The sequence below is a fragment of the Urocitellus parryii genome, chromosome 10, assembly GCF_045843805.1.
Source record: "Urocitellus parryii isolate mUroPar1 chromosome 10, mUroPar1.hap1, whole genome shotgun sequence".
In the NCBI taxonomy this organism is placed as follows: domain Eukaryota; kingdom Metazoa; phylum Chordata; class Mammalia; order Rodentia; family Sciuridae; genus Urocitellus; species Urocitellus parryii.
In genome coordinates, this window is record NC_135540.1 from 83,171,795 (window position 1) to 83,188,738 (window position 16,944).

At 36.1% G+C, this 16,944-nt stretch overlaps 1 protein-coding gene across 1 annotated transcript in view; it reads right to left on the minus strand.

Annotated features, from left to right (window-relative positions):
• Anxa3 (annexin A3) overlaps positions 1 to 4,563 on the minus strand; it is a 56,633-nt gene extending 52,070 nt beyond the window's left edge. The window contains exons 1-2 of the mRNA XM_026403140.2: positions 4,398 to 4,563; positions 1,670 to 1,718 (exon numbers count right to left, since the gene is read on the minus strand). Coding sequence (XP_026258925.1) covers positions 1,670 to 1,684 — 15 coding nt within the window. The 5' untranslated portion in view covers positions 1,685 to 1,718; positions 4,398 to 4,563. The remainder of the gene's footprint in view (positions 1 to 1,669; positions 1,719 to 4,397) is intronic.
• Between the last annotated feature and the right edge of the window lie 12,381 nt (positions 4,564 to 16,944).

Here is a 16,944-nt window from a genome sequence, read left to right on the forward strand (position 1 = left end):
TAATGTGGGGCCAAGTGAAGCCTTGCATCAGCACATCCTCCTCTCCATGCCAGGCGAAGGGCTGGTCATAGCTTTCATGCTTTACTTTAAACTTCTTCCATTCCTTACTGATAAAATATATGTTCATAGTTTAAAGAAACAAATTGAAGAGCACAGAAGGTGATACTATGAAAAGTAAAAGCATCCTTGCTCAAACTCCCACATTTCTAGAAAGTATTCATGTAATAGTCTATATCTAGATCTTTTTCCTTTCTTTCAAACATAATTGCTCTATACACACCATTCTGTAATTTGATTTATTTTTAATTAATATATTCTTTTCCAATTTTGTAAAATAATACACATAGAACTGACTGCCTTTTCTTCCTTCTTTTTAATGATCATATATAAATGCTATAAGCCATACTTTACAATTTACTAATTTATACAAACAAATGGCCATTTATGCCAATTTCTTAAAATATTTTTTTTAGTTGTAGTTGGACACAAGCGTATGTAAGTTTATCTATATGATACGTCTCAGAATGTATCACTTTCTTCAGAAGTGTATCTGTAACTTAGAAGTGGAATTACTGAGTTAAAGAACATGTGCATTTAGGGGCCCAGGTTGTGGCTCAGTGGTAGAGCGCTTACCTAGCCCGCTTGAGGCACTGGGTTCAATCCCTGGCACCAAATAAAAATAAAAACAAATAAAGATATTGTATCCATCTACAACTAAAAAAAAAAAACTTAAAAAAGAACATGTGCATTTAAACATGGATAGCTATTGATTGACAAAATACCACCTAAACCTGTACCAAATCTGTCTGTCTTGCCCACAGTCTACAATATAGGTTGTAATGGCTTTTTTTCACCCTTACTAATTCCTTAAATAGAAAATGTTTTCTCCTTATGTTATCTACATTTCTTTCTTAGTGAGGTGCAACATCTTTTAATGTATTTGTTGGATATTTATAATACTTTCCATTTCCTAGTTATGTCCCTTAGAAATTTTTCCATCAAGTTCCTTTTTTAAATTGATTTATTCAAGTTACTTGTGTGTCAAAGATATAAGTCTTATGTTTGATATGCTGAAAATATATTTTCTCCGTAGGCTGTGTTCTGATTCTACTAACAAGGTTGTTTACTGTCACCATTATAAATTTATATGTAAATAGATCAATATTTTTCTTTTAGGCTTTTAGTTCGGGGTCATGGTTGTAAATGCCTTCTCTACTCCAAGATTATTTTTTAAATCTACCCATATTTTATTTTCTTCATTTATATATTTTATTCATCTGATATTTATTTTACTGTAAAAAGGGAGAAGGAATACATACAGACTTACTTTATCACCAAACAGAAATTTTGCTAACTTTATTTAATGAAAAAGCCATATTTTTCTCACTGACATGAATAAAAGTAACATTAAATAAATTTATATAATAAATATATAGTAAATTTATTCTGTTTTTTTACCTCTCTGCTTTGGTGTCATCACAAATTATTTTAACCATGTAACTTTATAAAATATCATAATATTTTAGTTTTAGATATCCTTTAGCTTTTTTGCCTTTTTTTAAGTGGAATTTTTATCAATTTTCAAAAATTTTTCTCAATATTTTGACTTCGTGTATTTTGATTTCACTTGGATAAGTTACTGTGTTGTGAAGGCTTGAATTTTACTTACCCAGATAGATGCCATGGTATCCTTTTCCTTGAGTTGAGATCACACTAATCTATTAAAAGAAAAAAGATCACTAAATTGTATAAATCTGTGATTCAGAATGCAATCATCTCAGTCCAACTCTTAATCTTTAATCTAGAAAACAGAAGTCAACATTCAAAGAAAAAGCCTTCTCAGGAAGAGTAATCCCATTTGCTAAACAAATAATTACTGGACACCTTCTATATCCGAGGCACTGTGCTAGATCTTTGAAGACTCTATAAAGGAGAAAGAAATCTCCACACTTGAGAGGTTACAGACACGCTTCCTAGAAAGCCTATTTTTTACTTATTTAAATTCTAGTAGCTGGGTGTGAGCTGGGTGTGCTGGAATGCACCTGCAGTCCCAACTACTCTGGAGACTGAGGCAGAAGAAAGGCTTGGACCCAGGTGCTTGAGAACAACCTGCATAACAGCAAATTCCTTCTCAAAGAAATCAACTGGAACTATGTCTACTGCTCTCTTTTAATCAGGACAGACTGCCATCACAGGGGAGAAAAAGAAAAGAAAAAAAGGAGGGAGGAAAAAAGAAAACACAGGAAACTGCTCTTCCACACTAAACCAACACAAATTCCAGATGGCTTCAGTTAGCTTCCTTGTGCTTCATTATGGAACCTCATGCATCCTTTGCAAGCCTCCAAGCCTAATGCCTGTTATAAACAGACACATCTGCTCTTTGAGAAGACCAGGCCAGTCCCTGGTAGGTGCAGAGGTGAAAGGGGCAGTTCTTTCATTGGGAACCAGAGCACACTTTCTATAAGTAGACTTTATTCATTGGCAAGTGTCCAGGATTGATTTAGAAACACAATTTGCTCCCGCCCATCCTGGGAGCAAAATAATCTAAAAATTCAACTATAGCCCCAAAGCAAAGTTCAACAGGAAATCACAACAAGAATCCCTGGAAATATTTAGGCCTGGGTTTCTCAGGCTCTCAGTAGCCTAGCAGTTGGGGCTCTAGTTAGAGTCTAACCCACATTTCTCCCTATGTAGTATATAATGGATATAAGATGCTATTAGTTGTAGTTTTGATACAATTTCTTTGAGCCTCAGTTTCCTCATCTGTAAGAAGAGGAGAGGGCTATTGCTAGCATTGAATGAGATGATATGTATGATAATGTTGAATGGGGTCTTGTGTTCTCACTATGGGGCAGGTCATGCAAAAAGTACTATGAGGTCAATTCCACAAGGCTGGGGATGTCTGTTCACTAAAGCATAGTAGGCACTGAAAAAATATTTACTGAATTAATGAATGACTTAATACAAGCCTCATAACAATGTAGTGCATTAGATATCAGTAATAACACCTTCATTTTGTATGTGAAGAAGCAGGCGGCACAGACAGTTATGAAAGTGTTCCACAGTCACAGCTTGTGAGTAGACTCTACTAATTGGAGAGAGACTCAAAGGTATGAACTTGATGACCCACTTCTTGACTTACTAAGGTGCCTGACCATACCTGGCCCAAACTGACACTCAGTATTTGTTGATCTAGTGTAATGTATAAATAATTAAGAAGTATTACTGATCTATCATTTACCTTTTAAGAAGAATTACTCCACTGTAGAGGCCAAATGACCTAAGCAATAGAATTTTAAAACATGTCCTTCCTGAAGAGCATTACAGTGGTTACATAATTTCCTTTTACTTCTTCCTTGATCCTTATTTCTAAATAGATTTCTCCACATAACCAAACAACTCTGAAAACAAGGATTTGGTTTTCTTTACAGTTTAAATTCTCTTTTCTGTCTGAAGATTCTGCCTTCATGAAACTAGTGGCAATATCTTCACGGAATAACGTTTTCATTAGTTACATTTAAGATGTCAATGAAAAAAGTAGCAACTGAGTTCTTTCAAAGGGCGAAACCTGTTATCTGTGTTGAACATAAATCCTTGGAAAGAAGTTAGCCTGATCTGTGTGACTTCTTATCAGCAGCCAGAGGGGCCTCCAGCTCCCCAGAACTTGCAGCCCCAGTGGAAACTACAATTTCCTATATTTGGTCATCTGCAATCAAGTGCCCACATGCCAAAGGGAATGATTCATGTTTAATGAATCGGGATTCTGTTGCAATCAAAGAAAACGGTGAGTCTTTTCAGGAGAAAGCAAACTTCTCCAACTTCCAACGCCCAATGTCCTAATCAACCTCTCCCACCTCAGAAAATAAAATTAAGTAAAATAAAATAAATTGCCTACGTGAAGAGAAGAACATGCTCACAGGATGGGTGGGTTCCTCTGAGTCAGCCCACCTGGACACTGAGGACCACTATAACTCCCAGCTTTTCTTTCTTTTTTTTTTTTTTTTTCGGTTCCCAAGACCCCAGGAACAGGGAGGCAGAGACGTCTAACTGGATCCCCTTGCGCTGCTAGATGCAGTGAAAAGTGAATTTTCCAGGGGGCCAAGACAGCTAGGTGTTAGCTGGAGCCCTGCCAGGACCCTAGCTGGGTGATCCTCCCAGGGAATCACACTTTTGTTCCCAGGGACTTCAGTTTCCTAGATTCTGCAATGCAGGAAATGAGCTTTGTGTCCACTAAGGCCCCTCCAGGCCCGCGCCAGTGAGGGGGTCGGTACCCCGCGCCCACGCTAGCACAGCGCTGCCCCGCAAAGACCGTGCTCGCGGGGGTTAGTGGGTCAGGCGCATCTACCGCCCCAAGTGGCTAGAGAGGGTAGGCGGGAGAGGCTCGCGGCTTAACTTACCGGAAAAGCGCAGCAGAAGGAGACGCCAGTGACCCCAGATCCTCGCCGGCGAAGGTGTGCGCCCCGCGCGCTGGTGCTCCGTGCGCTCCCGGCAGCGACCGCACCCCTTCCTCCGGCCACTCCTCGCCTGTGGACTCCACCTGATCGCGGCCCCAGGCCCGGGAAAAGGAAGCCGCACCCCTCTGCCGCTGGGGCTTCCGCATTGCACACAGAGCTCCAGCCCTTGGCCCAACCGGGTCTCTAAGCTTTTCCACTGGCCTCTCCCACCATTCTCATGTGGAAACCCATTTCCCCTGTTTTCGTACATTAGGGTCTTCAAGTTTATTGCAGTGCTTATTTTGATCTAGGCAGTGTGGATCCAGAGATTGGACAGTCCCCTGATCTCCTGATAAAAGGTGACAGATATCTAACACCCACAACAGTAACATTTGTCTAGTATCTACATTGTGTCAGGCATATTCTCAATGCTTTACACCTGAATTGTTTTAAATCTGTATTCCAGCAACTCCATAAGATAGATACTATTATTATTCTCTTTATGAGGAAATCGTGACACAGAGATTACCGCAAATTAAGCAAAATCGAGCAGAAAGTAAATGGCAGAGTCGAAATTTTAAATTAATTCTTAATTTAAGATGCATTATAGTTATACATGATAGTGAGATTCATTGTGACATATTTGTGCATGCAAATAACAATTTGGTCAATTTCATTTCCCAGTACTTCCCTTTTCTGTCCTCTCCTCTATGGCTCTGTACTCTACTGGTCTCTTTTAATTTCATTAGATCCACTCCACAAATATACCTTTTCCCTCTTTTTTTCTTTCTAGCTTCCATATATGAGGAAAAAACATATGACCATGGACTTTCTGAGTCTGGTTTATTGCTCTCGACATGATGTTCTTCAGTTCCACCAATTTTTTTTTCTGCAAATGATATGATTTTGTTATTTATAACTGAATAAAACTACATTGTGTATGTATGTCACATTCTCTTTATCTGTTCATCTGTTGATGGACACCTAGGCTGGTTTATAATTTGGTTATTATAAATTGTGCTGTTATAAACATGAGTATGCATGTATTGCTATATAATTCTTTTGAATAAATATCCAGGAATGGTATAGCTGGGTCTTATGGTGGTTCCATTCCTAGTCTTTAGAGAAAACTCCATATTGATCTTCATAGTGATTGTACTAATTTACAATCTCACCAACAGTGCAAAAGTATTCCTTTTCTACTACATCCTCACCAGCACTTACTATTACTTGTATTTTTTTTTTTTATACCAAGGACTGAACCAGTGGCACTTAACCACTGAGCATTATCTCTAGCAACACCCCCCTCTCCCCTTTTTTAATTGAGACAGGATCTGGCTAAGTTGTTAAGGTTGGTTTTGAGCTTGTAATCCTCCTGCCTCACAACTTCCAAGCTGTTATTATTTGTATTTCTGATGGTTGCTATTCTAACTGGAATGAGATGAAATCTAAATGTAGTTTTTATTTGCATTTCCCTAATGGCTAAAGATCTTGAACATTTTTCATATATTTGTATTTCTTCGTTTGAGAAGCACCTGTTAAGTTCATTTACCCATTTATTAATTGGATTATTATTATTATTATTATTATGGTGTTAAGTTTGTTGGGTTCTTTGTATATTTCTGGACATAAATCCTCTGTTTAGATTGTCTCCCATTCTGTAAGTTCTCTCTTCCCATTTTTAATTGTTTCCGTTGCTATGCAGAAGCTTTTTTAATATGACACCATCAGTTTACTAATTGTTAGTATTATTTCCTGGGTTTCAGGAGTCCTATTGAGAAAATCATTGTGCAATGATTTATGTGATGAATTACATTAATTGATTTGTATAAGTTGAACCATCCTTGCATCCCTGGAGTGAAACCAACTTGATCATGATGTACAATCTCCTTAGTGTGTTGTTGAATACAATTAGCAAATATTTTATTATGGATTTTTGCATCTATGTTCATCAAGGATATTAATCTATAGTTTTCTTTGCTTGATGTGTCCTAATTAAGGTTGTACTGGTTTTAGAGCTAGATTTTTCAACCCAGATATTTTAGTAGTCCTTCTGGTAAGCTTATTCACTCTCTCATATAAGACTTAGAACCAAAGGCTTGGGGAGATAATATGGTGAATGGCATTTTCGGCATTTGGAACAACAAAATGAATCAAAAGGCTAAAAATCAAAGTCCTATTTGTATCGAGGGAATTGTGAGCAGTTGTATGTTGAAGAATAGAGTGAAAAATAATAAAAATTACTATTTATTGGGTAGCAGGCATTGAAGTGTTTGATTACACCATCTTTTTTTTCTTTTTAATCTTCAAGGAAATTCTAACAGCTGTTAGTTTATTAGCATTTGTAGAAAAGGAAACACAGCTTAGAAAAGTCAATGATTTACCCAGGGGCCATGTAAGTGAAAAATATTATAGCTGGGATTGGTCAGCATTGGACTCTGTCCTGAAGTTACTCCGCCTCCAGGCAGAGCTAAATCAAGAATGATATGTTTCCTGTATTTGGGAACAATTTAGCAGCTAAATGGAAATTATTGAAAGTTTTTGAGAGAGTCAGGTATGAAATACACCTTTTAAAAAGAGAATTCTGGGTCAAATAGTGGTTCCATTCCCAGCTTTCCAAGGAATCTCCATACTGCTTTCCAAATTGGCTGCACCAAGCAGTCCCACCAGCAATGTATGAGTGTACCTTTTTCCACCCATCCTCACCAGCACTTGTTGTTTGACTTCATAATGGCTGCCATTCTTACTGGAGTGAGATGGTATCTTAGAATAGTTTTAATTTGCATTTCTCTGATTGCTAGAGATGGTGAGCATTTTTTTGTGTATTTGTTGATTGATTGTATATCCTCTTCTGAGAAGTGTCTGTTCAGGTCCTTGGCCCATTGTTGATTGGATTATTCATTTATTTATTTATTTTTTGTTTTAACTTTTTGAGTTCTTTCTATACTCTAGAGATTAGAGTTTATACACAATGCAATATTACTCAGCACTAAAAAATAACAAGATCTTGACATTTGCAGGGAAATGGGTGGCATTAGCACAGATTATGCTAAGTTGAAGTCAGCCAAACCCTAAAAAACAGAGGCCGAATATCTTCTCTGATATATGAGGGTGACTCAAAATGAATAGGGAGGAAGAGCATGAGAAGAAGATTACCACTAAATAGGAAACAGAGGTGGGACTGAAAGGGAGGGAGAAAGGGAATTGCACGGAAGAAGGAAGGAGACCCTCATGGTTATACAGATTGATGATGTGTGGGGGGAGAGAAGAAGTGTGTCACATTAGATTGGGTAGAGAGAAGTGATGGGAGGGGAGGGGAGGGGAAGGGGAGATAGAAAGGACCACAGAATAAAGTAGACACTAGTATTGCTGTATGTATATATGTGACTATGTAACCAATGTGATTCTGCAACCTGTACACTCAGAATAATGAGAAATTATACTCCATCTGATTCAAATGTATGATATGTCAAGATTAATGTATTGTCATGTGTAACTAATTAAAACAAATAAAAATAATAAAAAATAAAAAGAGAATTCTTCAAGTTTTATTTAAAAAATGAATCCAAAGAGGGAAAATTAAAATCCCACTGGGAGATTGTAGAAAGCCGTTGGAAGCTGTAAAAAAGAGAAATAATTGGAAATGGCATTCCTGAGTACAAAAGCAGGTCAGGAGAGAATGCATGCCTTTTTCCTTCTTCAAAGGTGAAAGAAATTCTAGGATTTGTTTAATTTAAGCCAAATTACAGAATGACAACTAAGAAGAATGGGATGACAAAACTGGTCTAGAAAAACAATTTACAAAGTTCCCACAGTCTATGGTTGAAAACATTGATATTAAAATTTTTAAGTTGTAAAACATTTTAAAGACACTATGAGAATACATAATATTATAATAATAAAGATTACCTATATACCAATGATCTAGTTATATTTAATCTTAAAAATTATGCTGTATTTAATTGGAATATTTCTCAAGATGTTTTTAAGACATAAAGATATAATTTATCTTCCTTGGGTATCCGTTTTCTGTTCCATTTCTCCTCTCTCTCCAGACATAGCCCAACAATAAACTCAGTGTTATTATTATTATTACATATGATATTATATAGTTTCAAACTACTGGTGTAGCCATAAATATTATGTAATACTGTTTAGCATGCTTTAAAACTTTTTAAATAAATGGCATTGTGATGTATATTCTGCTACTTACTCTTTCTGTCCAACTCTAGCTATTGTAGGAGCTACTGTCATTCATTAATTTTAACTGCTCTATGTATTCCATTTTATGGCCATATCACAGTTTACTTATCCTTCCCCTGCTGATATATACTACATAGTTCAGTATTTTGCTACTATTAATAATGCTGCAGTGAACATTATTGTACATATCTTCCTGTTTGCAAATGTGTGAGTTGCTGGCTTAACCATTTGATATAAAATAGAAAAGGATACAAAATGAACACTGAATGCTTGAAATAAGAAATGATTTATTAATACCAGGAGGTAGGAATAGACTTGATAATTATTTTGCTCTCTTACAACTTGTTTTACTTTTGGCACAGGGGCTTAAAACAAATCATTTATTCTGTCAGATAGGTAGGATGACAGTTGGCTGTTCTCTGTGTGTTCATTCTGGGGCCCAGGTACCCAGCAGGTATCTGGAGGAAGGTCTTCTCTTGGTGATGTCAGAGGACAAGAGGGCACTCACAACTGCACGGCACCTTTTAAGCCTTGGCTTGCATTCTGGCTGTGAACATTTTGTTGACAAAAGAAGGAAACATGTCAAAAGAGGCCAAAGTCAAAGGATGGAGAAGTACACTTTGCTCTGTGGAGTGAGGGAGCAGAGAAATCTTTTGAGCAATAATTACTCTATCTCAGCAGCACCCAGGGGGTGGGCGCTAGCAACATGGCTAAACTTTGTCAAATATAAGAAGAACAACCAGAGAAGCCCCTTTATCCAATGTTTAGGCCTAGGGAAGATAGCAATATGTAAGCTCTCAAGATCTCAGGAAACTATTGAGCATGAAAAGAATAGCTTTCTAGCTCTTATCAACTGAAAAGCCATGAAATATTATTTTAGTGTTTAGAACTATAATTCATAATATTAACTAATATTTTAAAAGCATCTACTGAATGCCAGGCACTATTCTAAATGCTTTGCATATATCATCTTTAATTATCACCACAATCAATTGAGGTAGGTCCTACTATGAATTATTTTTAAGATGAGTAAACTGCAGAATATGATTCTGACCCAAGGCCACATAACCAGTTAGTTGGGTGGTTGAGATTTGTCCACCTAAATAATAAAGATAAATTCTCCAAATAATAATGTTCATTATTTGAGAATAGAACACTATTGCAATGGGAAATATATATATATATATATATATATATATATATATATATATATATATACAGGAAATGATGAGAATATTTAAGGCAGCTAAGGCAAGGGGAAATTTCTAAAGGCAAACACTTAAAAGATTATGCAAAATATATTGAAACAATAATCCTTAAACACAGGATTAATAACAAGGGTGGTACCAGGCTGAAACTGATCACACTATTGCTGGACATGTATCCATGCAGATTTTTTATAAGGTTGTGATAGTCTTTATTTAAGTTCTTGCAGATTTTTTGGTGATAGTTACTATCAGTCAATCATGGGTAAGAACACTGCCTATAGCTTTTTGTATTTTTGTTGTTATTAGAGTTGACATGAGTGATTCCAGTTTTAGTCAGATAACTTTCACAGTTTCAAATACAGGCAGCCAGGTTCCAAAGCTTACCTTAATCACTAGAATGAAGTACCAATAAATCTATACATAATGCTAAGGGGATGACCAGAGGATTCCCCTTGAGGATGAAGGAGAGGAGAAAGCACTAGCCAGTAATGTAGGTGAAACCATTCTTCTTTTAAGTTCAAAAGTGCCAGAGTTATAGTTCCATTCTCTAGCAACAGGTACTAGTCATTACCCCTGTCGGCTCAATTGACAGGAAATAAATATAGGCTAAGTGGAATCATACATTAAGTTGGTCTGTTCCATTTATGAAAATACAATTATTCAACTACAACCTTCAAGTTTATGTGCAGCAGCAGGAGAAAGGGCAGGTGATTTGGTTTTCTGGATTCTGCCCTTTAGATCTCTGTGTGATACTATGATAGCACATGTGTGGGCAGAATAATGGTATCCAAAGCTGTCCAGAATGATCCCTGGAGCCTGTGAATATGTGTCACCTTTCCAGGGAGAATCATGGAATTAAGGTTGCTATTGGAATTAAGGTTGCTAATCGGCCTACATTAACATCACGAGATCATTCTGGATTACCCAGATAGGCCCAATGTAATTACAAGGGTCTTTAAATGGGGAAGAAAGAGACAGAAGAGTGAGAATCATAGAAATGGAAAGGTGTGAAAGAATCAACGGATCATGACCAGCTTTGAAGATGGAAGTTGGAGAGGGACCCAAGAAAGGCAAATGGCATCTAGAAATTAGAGAAGAAAAAGAAGTGGATTCTCTTCTAGAACGTCTAGAAGAACACAAGTCTGATGACACCTTGATTCTGTAAGTCCTGTTTCCAACCTCTGCCTTCAAAACTATAAGATAAGAATATTCATTCTAAGTCTGAGTTTGTAGAAATTTGTTACAACAGCAATACAAAATGAATAGCAATACTTGTGCACATAGCCTATACTAGGTATTGTTTTCTTCTACCCTCAAAGCTGTTCAGTTAGAGCATCCCACAAGAACAAAACATTAAGCGAACAAATATTGTTATGGTTTGGACCAAGAATGCTCCCCAAAGCTCATGTATGGAAAGCATGGTCCCCAATATAGCAGATAACAACCATCACCAAAAATCCTGAAAGAAGACAGAAGACAAAAACACCTACAGAGGAGCAATGGTAAGAATTACCTGGCTTCTCCTCAAAAATCCATGCAAGCAAGAAGAGAGTAGAATGAAATGAAATGTTGAGAGAAAAACCCAATCCCAGCCATGCAGGAGGTTGTAATGGGAGGATCATGGGTTCAAAGCCAGCCTCAGCAGTGGCGAGGCCCTAAGCAACTCAGTGAGACCCTGTCTCTAAATAAAATACAAAATAGGGCTGGGGATGTGGCTCAGTAGTTGAGTGCCCCTGAGTTCAATCCCCAGTAACCGCCACCCCCCCTCCAAGAAAGACAGATAACCCCAGCAATCTAGAATTCTGTATACCACAAAACAGCCTTCAGAAACAAAAGGACAAATAAAGATTTTTCTCAGACAAACGAAAAACAGGGAGCTTGTTGCAAGTAGACCTGCCTTGTAAGAAATACTAAAAAGAAAATATTCAGAAAGAATGAAAATGACAAAGATCAGAAGCTCCAGTCTCTAAGCATAAAAGGAGGAACAAATAAAGGCAAAAAAAAAAACTTTCATTTTTCTTATTCTTGATTGATCTAACAGATACCAGTTTAAAATAACAACAGAACAATGCATTCTAGTACACATATTCTTATGTATAAGTGAAATGAATGGCAGCAATCCTGCAAACAACTAGAGGAAAGACTTCATAGATTTTTGGTACTTTAGTACATTAAAAAGATAATAAAGAACTCTATAAGCAACTCCATACCCATAAATTTGCCAATCTAGATGAAGTAGACTAAGCTTGAGAGAAACAATGTGACATATGTCACATGAGAAGAAACAGGACAATCTGAATAGGCCGTTACTTATTAAGGAAATTGAATTAATAATTAACAACCTTCCTAAAACAGGAAGCACCAGGCACAGATGGGTTTATTGGGCAATTCTACTGAACATTATGAAGTGATTTATGCCAGTTCTCTACATTCTCTTTCATAAGACAGAAGCAGAGGGAATACTTTCTAATTCATTCCAGGAGGCTAGTGTTACCCTCATACCCAAACCAGACATCACAAGAAAAGAAAATTACAGATCTCTATCTCTCATGAACGTAGATGCAAAAATCCTCAACAAAGTATTTGCTAATCAAATACAATAATGTATAAAAAGAATTATACCCAACAAACAAGTAGAGTGTATCCTAGGTATGCAAAGCAGGTTCAGCATACAGAGATCAGCTAATGTAATCCATTGTATCAGCAGACTAAAGAAAAACATGTCATAGCAACAGATGCAGAAAGAGCATTTGACAAAATACAACACTTGTTCATGATAAAAACTCAATAAACTAGGGGTTGAAGTTGTAGCTCAGCAGTAGAGTGCTTGCCTTGTACATGTGAGGCACTGGGTTTGATCCCCAGCACCACATATAAATAAGAAAATAAAATAAAGGTCCATTATGCACACCCTCAATAAACTAGAAACAGTATAAACTTCCTCAACTTGACAAAGAGTGTCTACCAATCAATTTACAGCTAACATCAACTTTAATGGTGAGAAATTTGAAGCTTTCCCATTAAGATCAAGGAGAAGGCTTGGATGTCCCCTCTCACCTCTGCTTTCAACATTGTTCTGGGAATCTTAGTTAATATAATAAAATGAAAAAGGAAATAAAAAGGTATTTAGAGTGGGAAAGAAGAAATAAAACTATGTTCAAGATGTGTTTTTATAGAAAATCCAAAAGAATAATAAAAAGAGGCAAACAAATAACAATGACAACCAAAAACTCTTGGAATTAATAAACAATTATAGAAGAGTTGTAAGATATAAGATTAATATTAAAAAGTCTACTACTCTCCTTATATCAGCAATGAACAGGTAAAATCCAAAATTAAAAACATAATATCACCTAATTAGGGCCCTCCAAAATGAAATACTTAGGTGTAAATGTAAGGAAACATGTAGATCTCTATGAGGAAAGCTTCAAATCTCTGATGAAGAAAATTGAACAAGAACTAAACAAATGAGATATTTCATATTTATGGATGGAAGAGTCAATATTATTAAGATGTTGGTTCTTCCTAAGTTGATCTATAGATTTGATGCAATCCCAATCAAAATCACAGCAAGTTAATTTGTGGATATTGACTGATTTTAAAATTTATATGGACAGGCACAGACTCAGAATAACCAAAATGATTTTGAAGGTAAAGAAGCAAGTGATATTACCTGTCATTAAAACATTCCATAAAGCTATAAGAAATCAAACAGTATAGTATTGGTGAAAAAAATAGACAAATAAACCCAGAAAACAGAAGAGTTTCCAGAAATAGACCCACAGACAGAGGGTAAACTGACCCATGACAAAGGAACAAGGGCCATACAGCAGAGAAGAGAGTTTCTGGACATCTCCACGCAGAAAGTGAACCCCAACATAGACCTTATACTTTTCACAAATACTAAATCAAAGTGGATCACAGATTAAATGTAAAACTCAAAGCAGCAAAACTATTAGAAGATAACATAGGAGAAAATCTAGATCACTCTATATTCTGAAAATCTGGAAATGACTTTTTAGGTGAGACTCCAAAGGCACAAACTAGATAATAAGGATGATAATCTAGATGTCACTAAAATTTAAAAATTCTGCAAAAGACACTCTCAAGAGAATAAAATGACAACTCTCAGATGGGAAAAAATATTTGAAAACACATCTAAGGTAAAGGACTGTTATCTAAAAATATACACATAATTCTTAAAACTCAACAGCAAGAAAATAGGCCAAATACCTTGACAGATACCTCATCAAAGAAGACTCATTGATGACAAATAAGCATTTTAAAAAGATCCTCCACATCATATGCCATTAGGAGAATGAAAATTGAAATTATAATGAGATATCACTATACACCTATTAGAATGGCCTAAATCTAGATCACTGATAATAGAGGATGTGGGCCAATGGAAACTTTCTTTCATTGCTGGTAAGAATACAAAATGGTACAGCTACTTTGAAAGATAATTTGGCTGTTTCTTACTAATGTAAATATACTCTTACTATTCAATAAAACAATTGCACTTCTTGGTGTTTACCCAACTTACGTGAAACACATGTCCTAATACCAAAAACTGCACATGATGTTTACAGCAGATTTATTCATAATTGTCAAAACTTGGAAGCAACCCAGATTTCCTTCAGTAGGCAGATGGATAAACTGTGGTACATCCAAACACTGGAATATTATTCAATACTAAAATTAAATGAGCAATCAAGCCATGAAAAGACAAGGAGGAAATTTAAATGTATATTATGAGAGAAAGAAATCCAAAAAAGCCACAAAAGGTGTACTTCCAACTATAAGACCTTCTTGAAAAGGCAAAACTATAGAGACAGTAAAAGGATCAGTGGTTGCCAAGGGTTGAAGGGAGGGAAGTATAAGCAGGTGAGCACAGAGGATCTTTAAAGACTACCCTATATAATATGCTAATAGGGGGTACATGTCATTATAAATTAGTTAATGCTGATAGAATATTTATCAAGAGTAATGTCATGTAAACTATGAATTCTGCATGATAATAATGTTTAATATAGGCTCACTGGTTGTAAAAAATGTACCAGTCTGGTGGGGAGTGTCAGTAATGGGGGAGATGGTATATGTAGGGGAAAGAGATATCTCTGTACTTTCCATTCAAATTTACTGAGATTCTATAACTCTTCTAAAAATGAAAATGTTAAAAATACATTTTCCTTTTAGTTTTTCCATATATATATATATATATATATGAATTTTTATATATAATGCTTAGATCTGGGGAAAGGGCTTGAAATATTGTGGATTTTAGAAGAGGAACATCAGGAAGGCCATAACAGTTGGGGAATGAGACCCAATTGAATAGGTAGTGAACATCCATAAACATGATTTGGATAGATTCCTACTTTCTTTTAAATTTTAAATAAGTGTGCTCTATATTTCTCTATCAGTGATATAGGCTGCCTTACTCATATTACTGTTTTTCTAAGAAAAGTTTAGTAAATTTAAAGGAGTACGACTAATGAATGACCATGTAGTTTGTAACTTCTGGTTTGGTTTACTGACAATAACTTTGCCAGGATACATTTTTTCTCATCTTTCAGCAGGTAGTACTTCATTTTTTTTCACCAGGGATTGAACCTAGGTACACTTAACCACTGAGCCACATCCTCAGCCTTTTAATATATATTTTATCTAGAGACAGGGTCTCACGGAGTTGCTCAGTATCTTGCTAAGTTGCTGAGGCTGGCTTTGAATTTGTGATCCTCCTGTCTCAGTGGCACGAGCTGTGGGGATTACAGGTGTGTGCCACCCTGCCCTGCTACTTCATGCATATATATATATTTTAGCTTTGACTCAGTATAAGTACTTTGGCCTTCTTGTATGTGAACTGGAAAGACAGGAGCAGTCCTCAAAGCTGGCCCTGAGACCTGGAAACTTGTTAGAAATACACATTCTCTCAGACCCCATTCCAGGTCTATGTTTTATCAAGCCCATCAGGCTATTCTAATGTACTTTGAAGTTTGAGAACCTCTGGCTTAAGAGGAGCTTCAATGGTAAAAGTAGAGAGATGAACTTGCTTAACACCCAAGTGCATTGGGAACCTGCTAGATTTGCAAATCTGAAGTGATGAGCTTTCTGTCAAAAGAGAAGATATGACTGCATTCTGTACTCTATTCTGCATTGTAACTCCCATTCAGAGATAGACTGTTAAATCCCAGATCACCTAGGAATTCTAAGACTAGCATAAGAGGTAGGTCGCACATATTTATCGAGAACTTAATATTTATGCCAGACTTTGAGTAACTCACTTTACTTACAGGATCTTGTATCCTGTTGAGCCAACTGTAAATTAGGTGTGGTTGCTTCTATGTTGCAAATACAGAGAGACTCATAATGATTCAGTAAATTTGCAGATTGCAATCCTCACAACTAGGAAGCAATAGGGCTGAATTCATATCTGGAAGGAAATGAGTAACAGGTGGTGTTTACACAGAGGATTTATTGTAATTGTTCAGGTTTAGGATTTAACCTCTTTGGTTTCAGGATGTCAACTTTAAAATAAAATGCACTCTAAGTTTTGTGAGTTTTTCTAGTGGTAACGAGTGCCTGCTTACGACCATTTAGACTAGAATCATTTCATCATATACTATAAAACTAGTATTGTTTCCCCAAAGGATGATTTTTATCAAAATGTAATGTTAGATGATGATGTTAGGATTCTAGAAACCAGGTTAATAGTTATTTTAAATTTGTTTTAAAAAATTAGAAAAAATTGTTTTTGATGAAATTTTCATGATTCTGAATACTTGGAACTGTTCCCTAGCTTTGTAAGAAATTAATTTTCCTATCACATTTTCTCTCTGCTTGACAGAACTATTTAAGAGTCAAATTTAAAATTTTACAGCAAAGTTATTAAGGCATATTTAAAATGTATAGCAAAATGTGAGGGTAAAATCAAATGACCAAGTGGTTATAGATATTGAATATTTGTTTGCTCTTACACGGTGAGCTGGAAGCTGGCTCATACCAACCCATGCAAGCCAAAGACTAAATGTTCAAGAATTTCGTAAGTCATTTGTTAAACAAAGCCATTACTTTAAATTATTAAATTGGAGTCTGGC